This window comes from Leguminivora glycinivorella, chromosome 15, assembly GCF_023078275.1.
Source record: "Leguminivora glycinivorella isolate SPB_JAAS2020 chromosome 15, LegGlyc_1.1, whole genome shotgun sequence".
Lineage (NCBI taxonomy): Eukaryota > Metazoa > Arthropoda > Insecta > Lepidoptera > Tortricidae > Leguminivora > Leguminivora glycinivorella.
The window spans coordinates 6,339,033-6,359,582 of record NC_062985.1 but is presented as its reverse complement, the minus strand read 5'-3'; the positions used below and the strand labels follow the sequence as shown (position 1 = coordinate 6,359,582).

Below are 20,550 nucleotides of genomic sequence, written 5' to 3'. Positions count from 1 at the left end.
GCACGTCAATGACGACTAATGAATTATAGACCCAACTATAATTCAATTGTGTACCTTTCTTTGACTGGCATTCGTTAACGAGTAGTTTTTGCGCTTTGCTAGTGACGCTTAAGATTCCTATACGGCCGGATGTAAGTTATTGTCTTTGTCCCTTCATTGTTCTGACAATTTCACCTTTTTCTACCACTGTAACTGCCTGAACGCACAATCATTTCCATGGAAAACCAATTACAAAAATTGGTATTCAACTCGGTGTCGAAAGGAAAATGTTTGAATCGACATGGATATACGTATGCGAAACACGCAATGCTCCTCTAGTGAGCATGCTTAAAGGAGCGAGTTTTCTTGATCGTTTTGCAGCCCTGCTGATGCTCATGCCGACGTGTGTGGCCTGCGCCCCGCATACATAATGGCTACCATATCCCCGCTCACCTACAATACAACACATATTGCATTCACTTCATTACATTCTTCAATTTTACGACGTAACCGCTGACTTAATCGTGTTATTGTTGAGCTGTAAACATTTTACAGTCTTCTTTTTACTGACTCATTTTATTGAAATACTAACTTAAACATGAATAATGCGTTCACCCAAGATTTTCCCAAGCAGTCGGTAATACAAAGAGCGGAGTGAACGTGACTAACTAGAGTGTGGTTAATTTTTTACTTCAAGCCCTAATTCTCACGATACTTTATAATCGCCGTGAACTTGTTTGTAATGAAAAACAAATAAAAACATAAGTAGTGTGGGTAATTGAAATGGTTGCATGTAATTAGCAGGTCGGCGAGCGATCGCTCGCGGCTCGCTGCACGTCTTCATAATTTATCTCAATTAGTCGCGCGTAATGAGCGGAAGGGCGACGGCGGCGGCGTGAGCGCCTAACGCTCCGGAGGTTTACTCCGACCATTTTCACTGTTTATGTGCTTTTATGACTACACATACTTTTGCTATTATACTTAAGTAACTAAATAATATTTAGCTTAATGCGTCTCGTAATTCTTAGACATTTCTTTGAATTTGTCTCGATTTGCGTAAGTGCTACAGCGCTACTGACTTAGCCGCTACCTTTGACGCGCATGAATTACTTTTATGGAGCCTACATTTACATTTTATTTAGGACAAACTCGGGATTGTAATTCAATTTATTTTGATTTCTGGGTAGATCAAATATTTACCTAAATTTCGTAGAAATCAAAAGCATTTGCATAATAAATAATAACTGAATTTATCTAGAGAATTGGCATGATTGCATGAGCAATGAACAATCTGCCACCGAGCCAATTGCGCACAAATTATCTCAGCATACTGGTTGCGGTCACCCGTAGCCGGCGGTTGTTCACGATATTGGCCGACAAGGCAAGGCATGCGCTGCGGTTGTCGGGCGGCGTGTTTAACAATGCGGCGGCGGCGGCGGCGGCCTTGTTCGCCGCGCCGTAACGTGTTACCCAACACGCCGACGCCGTGTCGCCCGCCGCCGCGCCGCACTCCACGCCGCACCTCCGTGCCTTCGTGCTTATCACGCATTTACATATGCTTCACTCGCTACGCCGTGTACGGGCATCGAAAATGTTTCATGAATAAATTTGTAATCCAATTTGATGGTTAGGTAACTCCGACTTTACGAACACGTCGAACCGATAAAAACAAACAATCGAACTAGACGACTAACAGCCGGTCACGATTCGAATAATCTCCGCTCCGCTTAAAACGATTAATCATAAAAAAGCGAGCGGGTCGCAGCCCTTTTTCGAGTTTTCCTCGTTACGGGCTAAGACGAGAATCATTAGGAATTAAATTTCCCCTTTCATTAGTCCCTCAACCCTCGTATAATTCCGGACGCGGAGCAATAACAATATAAATCCCCCGTCGCGCCGAGCGGGGGATTACGGCTTGTCTCGACCCTAATTTAGGGCTGCCCCCGCCCCGGATTAACGAAGTGGCGGAATCCGCTAGGGTTGTCGCTGCGCATAAACTTGTTACGTGTTTAATGTTTTATTGACGGGTGGCGAGGGAGCTCTCATTTAAATAAGCGCGTCCCCTTCGCACGCGCCGCCCGCCGCCGGGGTCGCGCGATCATGCGAATGCTGCCGCTGACCGCAAAACCCGCTCTCGAGATACTGACCCTTCTGCCCGCTACTAAATAATAAACTGGAAAATAAATCAAGATAAATGCCCACTTAACGGTATCTTGTCGCGGCGACTTATTAGCATATCTTATTGACACTTCAACTGTTAAATCTCATGTGGGCGGTATTCAATTCAAATTCATTTGCCTCGAGTCTTCTCCAAAACGGGTTCATTACGCTCTTTCAATACCATACAATGCCACATTAAGTACTCGGAATACCGTAACGGAGTAGGTAATAATTTAAGAAGGCTGAGCACGCTACAAATTAATTTAGCTATTATTTGGAAGGGAATCACTTATGAAGACGGAACGAATTGTTTATCCCCGGCATTAAGTCCCGAGAGTGTCGACGCACATATTGCCGCGGAGGCAGCCTCCCTCTGATTTAAGCGAGGGATCACAATTAAAGGAACCGGCGATGTCAACACGAGCGCCACTCTCCGCCGATACATTTTATTACCATAATAACGCCACGGACATTTGTCTCGCGTTAATACAATTTAAATGAACAATCCCTGTTTTATATAGTTTTACAAGGCTAATGACTACACAACATTATGTATGCTAGCATTGATAGCATTAGCAATGGCTAGACAAATAGGTATATTTCTAGAAGTAGTCAGTTTCTCCTCTGCCAATTTTCTAAATTTTCCAAACGAGCTGCCTCTCAACTCTACGCGACGAAACTCGATTCAGGGTAATTTATTTAAGTAATTCTACAAAGCGAGGCCGTGTACACCGTATTAAAATTTTGCCTCGAGACCGCAAAGTAGACGCTAACACAAAATTAAAGTCGTCGACACTTAAGGGCTTCGTAGTTCCCGAAGGGGGAGAGTTTCCGTGAAATTTCTCTCAGAATGTCGAAATGGCGGGCGAGTTTCGCAAGTCAACTCAATTATCGTTTTAATTAAGGCGCCGTGCCACGTGACATTTGTTTGCGTGCGTGAAAGCGATCGCCCCCCGCCCGCCGCGGCCCTGCTCCTGTTAATTGTGCTAATTACTCCTGTAATGGAGCGAGGGAGGGTGAGATTGCTTATCGACGACGCTCCCGGAATTTGCTTTGTGTGATACATCAGCCCGACTCAACTTCTTGTTAACTGATTACTTTACTTCGGATTATACACCTCTTTTAATACTTTGGCAACGCAATAATTGCTATCATTCTTTAAATGTTTAAGTGACTGAATTTAAATTCAAGTTACCGTATTACAACTTTACATCTCAGAAAGAATAAAACTTAAGTTTATAAAAATCGAGCGCAGGTAGCAAACAAAGCAGTAATGAACATCAATTCTATCGGGCAAGTTTCCAAGCGGTGCATTTGTGAGTGGTACGGAGTATGGCGCAGCCGGAGTTCCCTCCGAGAGCGCTCGTAACGCGGAGTGGCGGCGTAATGGCCGCGCACTTCACCGCGCGGTCGGGCACGGTGCGGGCGGCGGCGGGCGCGGGGGCGGGCGCGGACCACGAGCGACAGCGGGCGCGCCGCCCGACATAGAGCGCCGGGCAATTTGGTTATTTGGGGTCGGCCATAAACCGATAGCGCGCAGTAAACGCAATCCTCCACTCGCGACTATAAACTTTACGAGTCACGTAAAAACGCGCTCGAAACGCCGACTCGCTACCATAAATTTATGCTAATGTATTCTTTATAGGAGTTTAATGTGTATTCAGAAATTCCTCCATTATTTATGTATACGAATGAACCGGTAAAAGTTAATTTTAAAGTCGTACAGCGTCCCGCGGTTTCCGTGAACAATTATTTTTTTGGTGCAAGTCTAACGTTTTTGTGAGCTCCAGTGCCGGTGTGGGGATGTCGTTTACAAACGATGTTTGCCTACAGGCTCGTTTATGTTTGCGCGAGGTGCAGGCGCGCTGCACAAACCAAAAAAGAAATAGGTAGGTACATATTATGTATAAACTAGATACTCGTAAATGTAGACCTGTAAAAACTACTACTGCCAACTTTTATATTTAATACATTTAGTTTGTCAAAAAATTGACACACTAAGCTTTTTAGACTCACATGCATAAACCTATACAAAGTTGTAAATTGAGAACGTAATGGGACTTTAAAAGTAAATGGTGCGCAATAAAACTTTTCGATGACAGTATCATAAAACGAAGTCGTATAAAGCCGGTAGAGCCGCAGTTTCGATAAAAGCTGAAAGCGTCGCGTGTAAATCACGTAACTTTTCAAAACTATTATGCCTGAAATATAGTCCGAACTCAATCCGTACATTTCCGAGCGGACGGTCTATTTATCTATTTCCCCCGCTTCCGCCCCCAGCGTCCGGTTAACCGCCCCCCCTTCCGGTTAACCGGCGGCGGCGCGCGCGGCTAAACGGCTCGTCGCGTGACCGCAGACAATAAGCCCGGGCGGCGTTAACAGCGCGCCTGTGTGTTGCCACTTTATACGTTACGTCATGCCTCCCCCGGCACCCGGTACCCGGCACACACACGCCGCGAGTATGTGTGCCGAGCTCCTTGGCTCGCGGCGCGAACGGTAGCCGATAAGTCGTGTTGTCGAAGCTTGTAGCGAGACGGCGCCGCCCGCGACCCCGTCCCCGACTCAATTGCCTTTTTCTTGAGGTCGACCCGCGTAATCGGATAAAGTAAAGATTAGCTCTGTCCGCTTTTCTGTTGAAAATGGAAAAGGTTGGGTAAATGACTACTCAATACATTCACATCTTTTTATTTCAGGGAAGGAAAATCTATTACGACCGTTTTATGTTTCTATGTTCGTATCATAAAGATACTGACTCTTCATCATGGTGTAAGATTAGGTGTGTTTCTATTTGTATATGTAGATTTGATTGGTACATTGCCGATGAATGTACAGTGAGCTGCGAAATTGCATGGAGAAATTATGAATGAATTTATTGATAAATTCTCCATGCACTTTTGCAGCTCGCTGTAAAATAAAATATAAAGTCAACATTATTAAATAACAGTAAATAGTCACCGTTCCAGCGTCAACCATAACCACAATTCGATTTATTAAATTCACTAATAACCGCAGACCTTCGAGCGAGTTCCTCGTATAACATAAAATCCGACCAATCGAACCCGACACGTCACATTACGGCTGCGGCTCTCGAAATAGCCCACTTGAAATTCGATATCGAATGCTGTGGAGATCGGGTGATCGTAATATTAAGGCCCGCCCCGCGTGTGGACGCGGTTTTATGCCCGCGCGACTTGTGCCAATGATAAAAGTTTATTGGTTACATTTCGACTACTATCAAAATATCCAATAACGCCGCCATAAGCCACGTTATTTATCTTACATACTAATACCTATAGGAGCATAACGGGTTCGGCCCGTTTTATTGTTTCCCTAGTCTTTAACTGCGGCGCTCGTGCGAACCTTCTTTCTTTTAGGGATATTATCAGGGGAGACATTTTATTTTCCCTTAGTTTCTTTGCCAAATATTTTCGCTATTAAAAAGTTTGAGCACCAAACTTTTCTGTTAGGGTTAGCTAGTTTCTTGTGTTCATCAATTAGGCTACTTATTATTTATTACCTTAAGTTTGATTCAGACTTTTAGATTTGATTTTTTACCTAACTGTACGTACGAATTAGTGTACAAATTACACCCTCTAGAAACAAAATTATATGAGTAGACAGAAGGTATTCAAGTGCAAGATAGAACAGTATATCAAACAAAGCCAGTGTATTGCAACGTTAAGTACTCGGCCGACGATAAATAGATGCGAATCCGACATAAAGTGTTATTGTCTGGGTGCGATGCGGAGCAGCACGATAAGTCACAGCGGGCGGCGACAGGCCGGCGTGGCGAGCAAATTAACAGGCGCTTGCCACTCGCCTCTAACTTACTGCCTCGTAAAATTAGGCCCGTTCCACCCTCCAGGCACGCCACGGTACAAGTATCTTAAACAGCACCATGTCTTCGTTTTTGAGACATTGCTCAGACAAGTCAGTACTCAGTAGCTACTTCGGTTAGGTGTAGTTTTAGCTAAAGCTAGCTAAGATAGTGATATGAAAATATTCAGATGATTATTGTAGCAGCTGTTGTACTGTCCATTGTATGAAAGTCATTATTATTCGACGTTTAAGCATCGCCATTTCTTAAGCAAGGATTTGTGGTGGATATCAATCATAGTGAACTAAACCACAGCTACATGGTTTACCCACACCGATTTTGGCACTTGCTTGGAGTCAAGGTACTGATTATGTAAATAGGCCTGGCGTGCGGACGCCGCTCTCCCTGAGGGCCGAGGATTACGGCCCGTTTCTCATTCATGACCAGTTACGACATAAGTAATTACAGTACAGCCACGCCGTGTGACAAAGACGGACGTGAGGGTGGTAGGTACAGTAGCAGCATCTAAATTAGATTTACAACTGTAGGCTGGACGTGTACTTTAATTATTTCATCATCTTGCCTACTCACTCCGAAACACTCTAGAATTATACAGTCGTAGAAAACCGAAGCCTTGTCGGTTTTATAGCACGATAAAAGCGCTTGAAGCACTATCGTAAAACACACGAACTGGGCTGTCTACAACCACCTGGTGAATAAGTATAAGTACATAGCTATATTCGCAATATGTTGACTTCACGATACCAGACACGTACGTGAGCCTTTTCACCCGACCGGCCCTCACGGCTGCGTGCACTTGAAATAGCATCTGTCTAACAGCGCTGCGCACTCGACCGAATATCAGTAATTCGAATACATTTCGATATCTGGCTGCGAATAATATACGCGATACGTACGTCAACGCGGCGGAATCAGACCGAGCGGGGTCGTCACGTATATGATTATTTCATTAGTCCGTATTTGCGCACTCATCCAAATGTTGCGGCCGCCGGCCCCGCCGGGGGGCAGGCGGTGACCACTCCCCGAGCTAATCACGCGGTCAGTTTGCTCTGCCTCAGCTTGTTTTGATATTGATATTGACTAGCGCTCGCTTCGCTGCACGCCGATTTATTTGCGAACAATGATCGATTGATTGCTTTACGTAAGCCCGACCGTAAACGGTTTGATTATGTTTACCCGACCGTATTGTTAGAGTAAAAACGTGGGTGTACTATTTCTGTAGCTGTGCTGTTTTGTTGTTGCAGAGAAATTCCATATCACCCGGTGAAAGAGAAAAGTACCGGACGCGAAGTCCGGCTGAACCTGACCATAAAAAATTGAAGAAGGAAGAAAAAGACATGGGCCATGTAAGTTTTTAGTTATTTTTTTTCTTTTCCCAGTGCATATGATGACATTGCGATTGTTGTGTGCCTTGCCTTTCTTTACTATTGTATACTCAAGTTGGTGTACCTGCTTACACATCTTCAGCCTTCTTTATATATATCAATATGTAGACTAATAAAAACGTAAACGACAATCTGTAGGTGATGAATTACAACTTTTAATAAATATTTCCAGGAACTAGTGGTAGACGACGCGAGCGAAGAGCCGACGTCGCCGCACAACGGCGCGCCCTCCCCCCGAGAGAACGGGCTCGACAAACTGCAGCCCAAGAAGGAGCACCCACCTCATAGCCCTAGGTACCATTCTTGTTTCGACTCTCAAATTATCTTATATTATTACCAATCGGTCTATTCAGCCACCAAAAACGGCGTTTGCTGTAATAGTCTGCATTATAGACGAATAAATGGGTGATGTGTAAAACTAACTAAAAACGTGCATCGTCGGATTTCATCGAACTGTTTGACTAGAACGAATGGTCATGTTTATTCAATATTTAATACATATTTTTATAGTAATAGTAGAATCAATTTTGTTTTATTTTCACGGGACACTATTTTTTAATCGGAAAATAACATTTATTCAGTGTATTTTCTATTTGATTGGAATTTACACCTCGCGCCGTTTCTTTCTAATCTCTATGTAGAGCACAAATTCGCTATAATCGCTTTATCCATTTAAAAGAAGCCGTACTAAGTAAATACATGCCTCTAATAGGGTCAGTGTATGTAGGAGCCGTCCGGCCGTCTAATCCGTCTTCTCACTAAATCAATTACTGACACCGATGTTTAGTGTACTCCTAATAACTGTAATGGTATTAGACACGCTTTGATGGATAAACCGACGATAAGCCATGGAGATACTAACTTGTTTTTAGTGTCAAGAAGTGTTATCACGCTTTCATTGTAACTTGATATTATCGTGACTTGACACTTCTTCATCACGCATTTGATACAGTGTGATTATTAAGATCAGTTGCACGCAAGTGTCTATTACCGTTAGTGTTAGTAGGCGTCTGTCAAATGTGTATGGTACAAGTACTTACTCTTATTTTTATAAAGTATACATTAACTTTAACATCATCTTGTTACGGTTCCAGGTCAGGCACGTCAAGCAACGCCTCAACGCCGTCAGCAAAAAAGCTAGATGAGAAGCCGAGCACGCCGATCTCCAAGCCCGTGACGCCGACGTCGGGCGCGAGCGGCGCGGGCGCGGCCGGCGCGCCGCTGAAGGCCGCGGTGAAGCCGCCCGCGCTGCAGTACCCGTACCTCGGCAACGGCGCGCACGACGCCTACGGCCTGGCGGGCTACTCGGCGCGCGCGGCGCTGGCTTACGAACCTCTGCGCCCGCCGATCGGACCGGCGGCGTTGGCGCCCATTCCTGGTGGCAAGCCGTAAGTTGTACCGACTATATAGTCTTTTGTTTCCTCGTCTGTGCATAATCTCTGAAGTATGCAAATGCTTGGCTGAGGAATCACATCAAGAACCCAGCCAGTTCTATTTAAAATAATACCCTACATGGCGACCCTGTCAGCCTCATATTTAGGGCGATTCTCTGTAAGCTTGTAATCGGCTGTCCTGGCCGATTTTTTCAAAAAGTACTTCAATTATTTAAATAATAAGCATGTCTAATAAAACTTTAACCTCGAATCTTTACGGGCCATCATTTTTATAACCATAACTATTTTAAGCGTTTTACTACACGTAATAGCAGCTCTAAAAATACAGTCCCCTGGCTGTCCCCATCACTGTCTTCCCACCTAGAAGTGAAAGTTACGAAAAAAATATTAAAACTAAATACAAGCGGCAGTTAAATCAAAACAATCGAATTATTAAATTATATTATTGTAGTATAACGAGGTCTGATTAATTGGTTATTTATTTAATAAAGTCCAGTAAACTTTGTCCCCAGAATTTGTATACAGTCCCCTGCCTAAAATATTTAGCCATATTAAAAAATAACCACTATGTTCGCAAACGTATTTTTGAGTGAAACGAAACGCAATCGCTGTGAAGTTGGTTACCATGCCTAATGCGGCGGCGAGACGCCATTTTGTTTAGTGTCAGAGCATCACTTGTGAGGTGAACCCGCGTTTGGACCGCTGCCACACCCAGTCCCCTGGTAAGAGTCCCCTGGTAAAAGAAATTTTTATTTCTGTTGAGATTTTCTTAAAAAAGCTTCTGTTGATTATTGATGTGCAAATATGCCATTGAAATAATAAATGACTGATCAATATAAAATGACTTTTATCTAAATCAGTCTGGTGCGCTCACTCGCCTACGTCGCACGTGTCCTCCTATTAGCCTCCGCAACTAGTCTCATTGACCAGTGTTTCTCAAAGTTTTGTTATTTTTGCTTATATTAATTTCCTACATCATGCAGTGTGCTATGTGTGGTGACGGTGTTACCGACGCTATTCACTGTGGATCTTGCGATAACGATATAGGTTATTGCTGTGCTAATCAAACTGAGCAAGAATATAGAAAACTCAGCGCTAGTCGGAAAGCGGCGTGGAAATGTCTAAAATGTAAAAAGACTGTCTCTACAACTCCCAAGACCGACCTTGATTCGATTATGGCTAAGCTGAAACAAATGGAGGTTCATCTAGTGAGCCTTCCAGGTCTAGTGCAGGACGTAAAAGACATTAAATCTGATTTAGCAGAGGTAAAAGACTCATGTGCATCAAACAGTGCTAATGTGTCTGAGTGCATTTCGCGATTAGACGAAGTTGAAAAGAAGATACCCGATCTCGAAGCAAATAACGTCAGAATCAACTCCCTTGGCCAGCAGATTACTCAGCTAAAATCGGAGATAACAAATCGTGACCAATGGTACCGCCTAAATAATATAGAAGTTAAAGGTGTCCCACTCAAGAATAACGAAAACCTCTTCACTATCGTGGGGCGCATTGGCGAGATAATTGATTTCCCGATACAAAACACTAGTATAAATTATATATCCCGGATCCCGTCCCACAATCCTAAAGAGAAATCCATCATCGTTAGTTTCGTTAATCGATATGTCAAAGAGAACTTCATTGCATCAGCGAGACTGAAGAAGACTATGTTAGCGGAAGATCTCGGATTCCAGGACTGTCACAGCAGGATCTTTGTTAATGATCATTTAACACCTGATTACAAAATGTTGCTAACGAAGACAAAAACCGAATTAAAATCTAAAAACTATAAGTATGTATGGGTGAAATTCGCGAAGATTCACGTACGCAAGGACGACAACTCGAAAGTTCACGTCATTAACAATGAAAGTGATTTAAACAAGTTACTTTAATTTGTGTCTTAGTTTACCTAAATATTTTGTTGCTATTAGTTACAGTTGTGTCAATCTTTGCTAACAGTCTTGCCTATGTATGCAAAAGTTTGAGTATCACTGAACGGGCCGGCTCGGCTGGACCGGTCGCTTATCGTTGTCGGGCGCATGGCTTATCGCTATTCGCATTCCAGGCGCACCGCTCATGGCATGCTCACTTAACTATATTTGTCTCTTTCTTGCATCGACTTAAATTATGCTTAATTACTCGCTCTTTCGCACTTATTAGAAACCGCTTATGTCTTACGATTTCCACTTTGTGTTGCATTTATTATCAATTACAAACGAAGTTACTTTACCTTTCATGCTTATTTAATTCAATTCACTGTTTACGCAGCTCGATTATTTTGTTGTTATTTTATTATTGCGTTGAATATATACTAAAATGGCTTTAAATAATGATGGGGGAGGGAGTTATCCTACTATTTATTACCAAAACGTAAGGGGACTTCGGTCGAAAACTTCAATTTTTTATCGAAACTTATTAGTTGCATCTTATGACATAATCCTATTAACAGAGACGTGGTTACTAGATGGAGTTCTAGACACGGAGTTATTTGATGATCGGTATGTCGTTTGGAGACGTGATCGAGATTCGCTTTTAACCGGTCAAAATCGTGGAGGTGGCGTAATTATAGCAATTCGTAAGGAACTGGCAGCCATTCCGCAGCCTACCTACCAATCATCGGCTGAGGATCTATGGGTAACTTTGACTATTAAGGGCCGGCATAACTCATCAATTAAACTGCACCTGTGTGTTTTATATTTATGTAAGCAAAATAAGGGTAATACATTCTCACAGCAGTTATCTAATTTCCTTGATAGCCTGAGTGAAGCTGTGTTGCGTGGATGTGATGATAAATACTTAATAATAGGAGACTTTAACATGAGCAATATAATATGGACACGTCAGCATTCTATTTTGGTGCCCTCGAACTATAAAACTAATGATGAGTGTTGTTTGATTGATGAATTAAACACCTTAAACTTAAGTCAGTATAATGATATTCTAAACCAATACGGAAAGTTATTAGACCTTGTCCTGTCAAATGATGTAGTACATGTTAGTGAGTGTTTGGACCCTTTAGTACCGATTGACCCGTACCATAAAGCAATATTAGTCTCGATTCAGTTCGCACAAATAAGCAGTTTAAAACCCGCTTCTCGTATTAAATATTTTTACAATAAAGGCGATTATCCCTCCATCAACAATGAACTGACCTTGATTAACTGGGAGGAAGAATTCTCGCGACGCTCTTTAGATGAGTCGGTTAACTTCTTTTATTCCATATTTAAAAAACTGCGACTTAAATATATTCCTAGTAAAATAATTCATGACGATAGTTTTCCTAAGTGGTATTCGCCCGCACTAAAAAAAGCGATCAAAGAGAAAGCTAAATATTTTAAAAAATTTCGTATATATGGCAATATATCAGATCAAATCTCTTTTAATTTTCAACGGGACAGGGTCAAAAAACTTGAACAGTCATGCTTTACTTCCTATGTTCGCAAGCTCGAAAGCAACATCGTTAAAAACCCCAAGCAGTTCTGGTCCTACATTAAGTCACGTTCTAGCTCACATGGTATACCAAATTGTTTAAAGTACGAAGATAGATTAGTTAACACAGCCCAAGATATATGTGAAGCTTTCTCTAACTATTTCTATACAACATTTTCAGCACCTAGTACCGACCAAGTGGTCACATCCGTGGTTAGTCCATATTCACACATATGTAATGTAGAGGTTAATTCGGATGCTATTGTTAAGTTACTATTAAAATTGGATCCGTCCAAATCGGCTGGACCTGATGACATGCCAGCTCAATTTTTGATTAACTGTGCGGATGCTATTGTAAAACCCATATCTCTCCTGTTTAAGCGCTCGTTCACTGATTGCCACGTCCCCTCGATTTGGAAATCAGCCTATATTACACCCGTTCATAAGAAGGGTTCAAAAACTGAAGTAACTAATTATAGGCCAATTTCTAAACTTTGTATACTTGCTAAAGTACTTGAAAAGCTAGTTTATTCACAAGTATATGAGGCAATTAAGAATTATTTTAGTCCTTTTCAACATGGTTTTTTGAGATGTAAGTCTACCGTTTCAAATTTGATACTCCTTAATGATTATGTAACTACGGCCATGTCTGAGGGTAGTCAAGTCGATGTAGTGTACACCGACTACAGCAAAGCATTTGATAGGATTGACCATAAATTACTAATTTTTAAATTAAATAATATGGGTATTCATGGGGATCTATTGCGATGGTTCACATCTTATATTGATAATAGGTCGCAAGCTGTTGTCATTAACAACTATATGTCAGGCTGGGTAAGTGTTCCCAGTGGCGTTCCTCAAGGATCGTTGTTGGGCCCTTTGCTTTTTAATATATTTGTTAATGACATCAGTGACTGCTTCCAGTCTGCCAAGTTGCTATGCTTTGCTGACGATATGAAGATTTTTACCAAAGTTAGCTCAGTACATGATTCTACCCTTTTACAAAATGATCTTACACGACTTGTCGCATATTGTCAAATTAATAAACTAGAATTAAATGTTTCCAAATGCTTTGCTTTAACTTTCACTAGACAACGCAATATAATCCCGACTACATATAAGCTTAATAACCATGAGCTTGAAACTCTATCATGTATGAGGGACTTGGGAGTCATCCATGATTCTAAGCTTCTATTTGATAGTCACATAGACAATATAGTAACTAGTGCTACTAAGACATTAGGGTTTATTATGCGTAGTTGCCAACATTTTACTCAAATTAAAACTATGAAAGTCCTTTATTGTACATATGTCAGAAGCAAACTGGAATATGCGTCTCAAATTTGGAACCCTTCTTATAATATATACATTAACAGAATAGAACGTATACAGAAAAAGTTTGTTAAATATCTCTGCTTTAAACTAAACACCGTTTATAATTCATCAAATTATGAAAATATTTGCAAAAAACATCACCTTATTCCATTATATAAACGTCGTCATATTGCTGATATTTCCTTTTTACTTAGCATTTCAAATGGCAATATTGATTGTCCCGAATTGCTCGCTAAGCTTTCCTTCAATACACCATCTAGATCGAAAAGATACTTCCCTCCCTTATCAATCCCACTTACTTCACGTAACTATAGGAAAAATAGCTTTCTATTACGAGCTGGTAAAAGCTTAAATGAATTATCGAGGAAGCGTGATATTGACGTTTTTAATAGCAACATAACTACCATAAGACGGATCTTGACAGACGAGTTACTTAAGTGAGCAAGCCACGAGCGACAACATGTTATATAGATTGTTAATGTTGAATACTATATCGGTATAACTTGTTAATGTACTTATATATTAGTTTAGTTCTAAGTTTTGCTTTTCCAAGACATGTAATAATCATTACGTGTTAGTGAGATACACGTACATAGTTAGTAATTTAGTACTAGCCACCATTTGTTTGATAACCTGTTACTACTGGTGGGAACCTATAATTGGCTGTTTGTTACTAGGGTTATATTATCTATCCTGAATTGTAAGCTGTTGGTTCTCCAAATAATAAATAATAAATAATAATAAATAATAAATACATGACACGTTAAAAACAGTCCCCTCATGCCCCAAACAGTCCCCTGTTACGATTTTTTAGAAAATCGTTAATAACTCGGACCTAGCGCACGGCGAAGTTGTGTGCGCGGTCACAGTGTCGTCGCCGACCAAATACGTGTACACCGGCGGCAAGGGCTGCGTCAAGGTGTGGGACATCAGCCAGCCGAGCAAGGCGCCCGTCAGCCAGCTGGACTGCTTGGTGAGTGGGTAACTGTCGGGCTTTGGGTTTTGGACACATTTTTATTAGATAATTCCTGTAAATTATTTGTGTACGAAAAAATAAGTCGCTTCTATTCTGTGTAAAATAAACTATCATAGTTTAGCAAGCACACAAGATTTAACAAGACATCGTAAATTGTTAAGAGCTCAACGAGGGTGTGGAGTGGAAGGTCGATAATGCGCATGTATGCTTAAGAGTTGCAGACAGCATACATAATATAAAGCGCGTACCTACTGACTGAATTTTGATGAATAATTCCAAAAGAGAAAATAAGTGAATGGCATGGTCTTTTTCAAATGTGACATTAGTTATTCTTATCAAGTGGTAATGGTAACATGAAGAGACAAAACTAGGAATCTACCACGACTCCGCATGGTTGCGCATGGAACTCCATGACGTTGACCACGAGTGTCGTAACTACGACACTTCGCTTGACGTGTGTCAGTTTAACGAATGTTATTATCAATGTAGTCATTATGAAAGTATTATTCCAGCAACGAGACAACTACATCAGGTCGGTGAAGCTGCTGCCGGACGGGCGCACGCTGATCGTGGGCGGCGAGGCGTCCAACCTGTCCATCTGGGACCTGGCGTCGCCCACGCCGCGCATCAAGGCCGAGCTCACCTCCTCCGCGCCCGCCTGCTACGCGCTCGCCATCAGCCCCGACTCCAAGGTCAGTCCCGTCTTGTAGCTCCACCAAACTGGCTAAACACGTCACGATGATCACTAAAATATATGTAGCTACGACGACAACATTAACCGAAAACATTAAAAGCTCCTCGAAGGTCAGGGACCTCTTCTGCATAAAACCAGACACAAATGAAACTCCTCGAAGAGTTAAGCATCGGTCACGATATTGCTTAAAAGATGAACCGTTTATGTAACAAAATTATTACAATCAAAAATGTCTAGAGGGACGAGCTCAGAAATTAAAATCTGAAAATCCCTCAGTAGTCTTATAGTATTTTATGCAACTGGCGTTTAAGTGAGGTCAAAAAAGACGAGTGGCGTGAGTAACAATTTGGGGCGAAGCCGAAAATTGTTAATAAAGACGCCACGAGTATTTTTTGACTCAGTTAAACACCGTTGCATACAATACTTTTTCTACGACCATGCACTTACTTTTTAATAGTTTTCTAGAATAACTTTCGTGAAATTCGCACTATTTCCTGTATTTTGACTCGTCGGCCTCCCCTCTGTTCCCGCCTCACCCTGCCGCCCGCACTCCCCCGCGTCCCCGCTATATCCCCCATAACCCTCCTAGGCTTCCTCACAATGCTTTAAGAGCTATATCGTATGCGTGGGTGCGCGGGGCGCCGGCCGGGGGCGGGCATCTGCCATGTAGGGTTTTAACGATCTATGCACGACACTGTAAATGACGAATAACAACACGGGAAAGGAAAAGTTTTAGAATGGATCTATATATTATGTGACTTTTGATCGCTTGACACACGTTTGACAGGATTTCGCGTCAGTGAGGATCGATATGTATTTTTCATGCTGCTCCAAAGACACTTTGTTTTGTATAGCAAAATTTATGATAAAAATGCAACACAAAAAACATCTGACAGGCGATGCAGAGGTATGGCGTACATATGGCAGAGGAGGACGTGCTGCTCCGACCACAAATGGCTAGGACAAGGGCAGGCGAATGAATGATTATTCAGAACATATATATATAATTTAATTTCTCCTCTAAATAAAACTATTAGTTACACAACCTGTATTTCAATTACTTCATTACATAAAATGGTACTTAAAGAAAACTAGAACAAGAACGTTATAGCTCTAGTACTAGAAGATTACCAGTTTTAATCTTAACGTGGCCGCGTTGCAAAAGTTGGTGGTTTACAACCGATTTTACTTAACAGCTTTACTCAGACTAGCAGGGCATTAAAGCTACTACGGAAATTAAAATGTGGTTGTATTTGTAGTGCTACAACTGAGTAGATAATTTTTATTCAAAGTGCATAGTTTTTACAAAAAATAATAGCTTTAGTACCTCTACAATGATATACCTAACAACTCTTATTGACCCTGACCGCTGACTTTTTTATTTCTCCATCCATACATCTCATCTATAAGCTTCATAAAGCCTCGGCCAAACATAGGGCATTTTGATAGCGTAGCGTAAGCGGAGCGGAATGCGCGCTGAATGCGAGCGTATGCAAAGCGGATCGGCGGCATTGTATCACCTGCTGAAACACCTCTTTACAAACCTACCCTACCTCATCAAAAGTATCGTTCAAATATAAAATTCCTTCTCAACAAATTAGCAATTTTTTTCATAGATAAACGAGGAGCTGTTGCTTCATGCCAAAAGTGTCAAAAAAGTCGTAGCCCATCGAATTGCATCTATCGTTTGGAAAGTCTGACTGATTATTTGAGTTGGTTAGAGACAATCGGTTTTTATAGTACCATTTTCTTTGTGTAAATCGTAACTTTTCTAAGAATCCGTCGTACGTTCCAGGTGTGCTTCAGCTGTTGCTCGGACGGCAACATCGCGGTGTGGGACCTGCACAACCAGACGCTGGTGCGGCAGTTCCAGGGCCACACGGACGGCGCGTCCTGCATCGACATCTCCGCCGACGGCACCAAGCTGTGGACCGGCGGACTCGACAACACTGTGCGGTCAGTATCACATTATTAAGGCCACTATAGACGGGGCGAAATTCGCTGTGTCGGGAGGCCCCACGGGAGCCCTCTCACGCACAACTATGACCCCCGGCTAAATCCATGAAGCATGCCGCTGACCACAAATGAAAAAAAAACTGGACGAAAGTCGTATGCGATTTTAGATATATTACGGACTATTGAGGTTACACTTCATTCAGCCGACCGATCAAGTTATGGTTGTGACCCTAAATAGAAATAAAATAAAAATGGTAGTGTAAAACTTTAATGCAATTTTCTCACTTATGTGACTTTGAAATACACTATTTTGAGAGTGGTGACAACGAAACGAACGTGTGTTCAACAACATGAATAAGAGGCATGATAACACGAGGTAGTCGCAAATGTATCGCTCCTAAAAGTTGAATGTATTGCTCCTGGGAAAACGCGCGGTTTGTTTCATTTGGCGTGGGCGTAATTTCAAATTAAAATTCTAACCAAAAGGTACACTATTTTAACTTTAATAATACTGGCTTATTGCTTTGTTTCGACTTGTGATCTATGATGAGATCACTTTGTCAAAAATTGTTTTCGTCTATTGTGAAAGATCTTTTATATTTATGTTAATTGTTTGCGTTACAGGTCGTGGGATTTGAGAGAAGGCAGACAGTTGCAGCAACATGACTTCAGCTCTCAAATCTTCTCGTTGGGATACTGCCCTACAGGTGAAATATCCAAATATTCCAAATCATACATAATACACATAATATTTGTAACATCTACCTGTATGTGAGAATATATGATGAAAGTTGCAGCACACAATGATTTTACGAAAATATGAGTAGACTAACAATATTTGACGTGTAGTTCAGATTAAATTTTACGAGACACATTGCTTCACAGTAACTTATTTAAGTTACTCATGTACAAATCTAAAGAGGCAAAAGAAAATAACCAGTCGTTTTAAGTATCGTTGACGTTCTCAAGAACCTCAGGAGTTTTGCAAAAAAACGTTCTGACATGCATAGTAGATGAAGAATGTTTTCAATCCCGAATGTCTAGTTTACTTTCATATGTTTCTTACTACAACTGAGTATGTTCTCGAGAACTGCAGTACTCTAGTTTTATGCGATAAAAACGTTTCATATTATTATCACTAACTGTTTTTTACAAGCTTTTATTCAACTTGCCTTGTAAGTATGTTAGTTTCGGTCAAAACGTAGAAGCTAAATTTTACCCACTTCCCGGTTTCCGATTTAGCTGAAATTTTGCACGCATGTGTAAATCACGTGACAATGCAATATTATGGTATCATGGAGCTGATCTGATGATGGAGCAGAAAGGTGGTCATAAGAACTCTATTATGAAACGTCGTATCCCCATCGAGTAAGGGGTTTTTAAAAAAATCTCGGAGTAGATGACTGTTGAAAGAAAGTTACAGCTGGCGATAAAAGCTTGTGGCAAAATGATTTTTTTGTAAAAAAAACATTACTTCTCCAGGCGAGTGGCTCGCGGTGGGCATGGAGAACAGCAACGTGGAGGTGCTGCACGCGGTGAAGCCGGACAAGTACCAGCTGCACCTGCACGAGTCGTGCGTGCTGTCGCTGCGCTTCGCCAGCTGCGGCAAGTGGTTCGTGTCCACCGGCAAGGACAACCTGCTCAACGCCTGGCGCACGCCCTACGGCGCCAGTATATTCCAGGTATATATCGCTACTCATACGTCTGTCTATACTATCTGTTCGTAGACGCTTTTGCATTACAAATACGTCATCAAATTATAAACTCGAGCGTAGCTCTTGAAGGCAGTGAATACCATAAGCTATAAATGATTTAAAAACCGCTATGGAACAAATCAAATTATGAGGTGCAAGCACGCATTGCTCGCCCGAGTTGCTCAAAAGCGCCTAGCCTTCTGAGATAACATACAATAGAGAAATTTCGACGGGTACCACGGCGGTCGAGGTGGTGTAGTGGTCGATTTACGTCACCCTCGACACCCGGGTTCGATTCTCGGCTTCGCCACCAGTGGGCTTGATCGCTTTTTCTTTGGTGTATGGTTTCAGTTTATAAAAAACCCCATGCCATGCATTGCCTTATCTTAAAAAGTTGGATGGTTCATTTTACCACGATTATTTCTTACCAACATATCTAATTGAACTTATTGAAAGTTTATTATAACAATATAATTTTTGTCCACAGTCAAAAGAATCATCATCAGTACTAAGCTGTGACATCTCCTCGGACGACAAGTACATCGTGACGGGTTCCGGCGACAAGAAGGCCACAGTGTACGAAGTGATCTACTAGTGCGCGGAGCGGACAGTGACTGTGCTAGCGGACGTTCTCTGAGCGACAGTGGTGATATAGTTATAGTGTATGTATAGAGTATATTCGGAAGCCTGTATGTACTTATGCGACTTGTTTATATAGATTAGTGTGCGCGATTTATGTTTATTTGTTGAGCGCCGGTAGTGTATGTTGGCAGCAGATCTCAAAATGATGATTTCGTTTCAATATTGTTGTAAAATGCTCGTATTAAAGAAAAAATATGCGCAAATTAATATTTTGTTTCTTTTATAACCCACGTGCTTTAAGATAACGTTTATATCAATAGAGACCCAGTCACTAGGGTGCGAGAGATGATATGAAACGAAAGCAAGTTAATGATGCCAATGATGGGATGACGGGCTGCGCCGACCCTAAGTACTGAGATAAGGGCAAGCGAATGATGATGTTGATGACTATGGTGGAATGCCATCTGTCCAATACGTAAACTCACACCGGTATTCCCAAAAGGGTCTAGTGGCATCCATTGCAGACGTTTCTGCTTGTCAAAAAAGGTTAAATTAACACTTTTGTTGGTAAAATACCTTCAACCTCGTATCTCAATGAATAAATGAAGAGACCCTAGTCTATACTTGTTGATATAATGAACTAAGTGTACCCAACCATATTTGGTTTAGCATCCTAAAATTAAACTTTAGTAAAAAAATGCGTGCATGTAATTACCTAAGATTCAAATCGGCTTGTGACGTAAACGGAATTAACAGATTAACACTCGCACTTAGGTATTTACTCGCTTGGCTACACCGTAATAGTACATTGTGCAACAAGGGAGGTAAGGGGGACATTAAAGACGCGTGTTATTATTCACGATTGCCGCAGGCAGGAGTGAATAATACAGCGTGTGTATTCCATACGGGCGAATATCTTAATAACGATTAGTATCGGACCTAAGGAGCCGCGCTACATGTTTTTTCTTTTGATTAGATGAGATTTTTTTTTTCATACATAGTAATTCAGCACGCAATGTATTATGTCCAAATCAATTAGCGTATCTACCTAAACGTATTACGACATGACGTTTATGTCTTTAATGTCCTTACCTCCTGAGTTACACACAATGTTTTTCATCACATTTGAGA

General features: G+C 41.6%; 1 protein-coding gene across 1 annotated transcript in view; it reads left to right on the top strand.

The window, feature by feature from the left end:
- Positions 1–19,686, top strand: part of LOC125234180 (protein groucho-like) — a 73,719-nt gene extending 54,033 nt beyond the window's left edge. Inside the window, exons 8-18 of the mRNA XM_048140387.1 lie at positions 7,222–7,323; positions 7,535–7,656; positions 8,457–8,750; positions 10,048–10,268; positions 12,364–12,395; positions 14,332–14,490; positions 15,006–15,185; positions 16,983–17,143; positions 17,768–17,850; positions 18,626–18,825; positions 19,325–19,686. Coding sequence (XP_047996344.1) covers positions 7,222–7,323; positions 7,535–7,656; positions 8,457–8,750; positions 10,048–10,268; positions 12,364–12,395; positions 14,332–14,490; positions 15,006–15,185; positions 16,983–17,143; positions 17,768–17,850; positions 18,626–18,825; positions 19,325–19,432 — 1,662 coding nt within the window. The 3' untranslated portion in view covers positions 19,433–19,686. The remainder of the gene's footprint in view (positions 1–7,221; positions 7,324–7,534; positions 7,657–8,456; positions 8,751–10,047; positions 10,269–12,363; positions 12,396–14,331; positions 14,491–15,005; positions 15,186–16,982; positions 17,144–17,767; positions 17,851–18,625; positions 18,826–19,324) is intronic.
- The last annotated feature ends 864 nt before the right edge of the window (positions 19,687–20,550 follow it).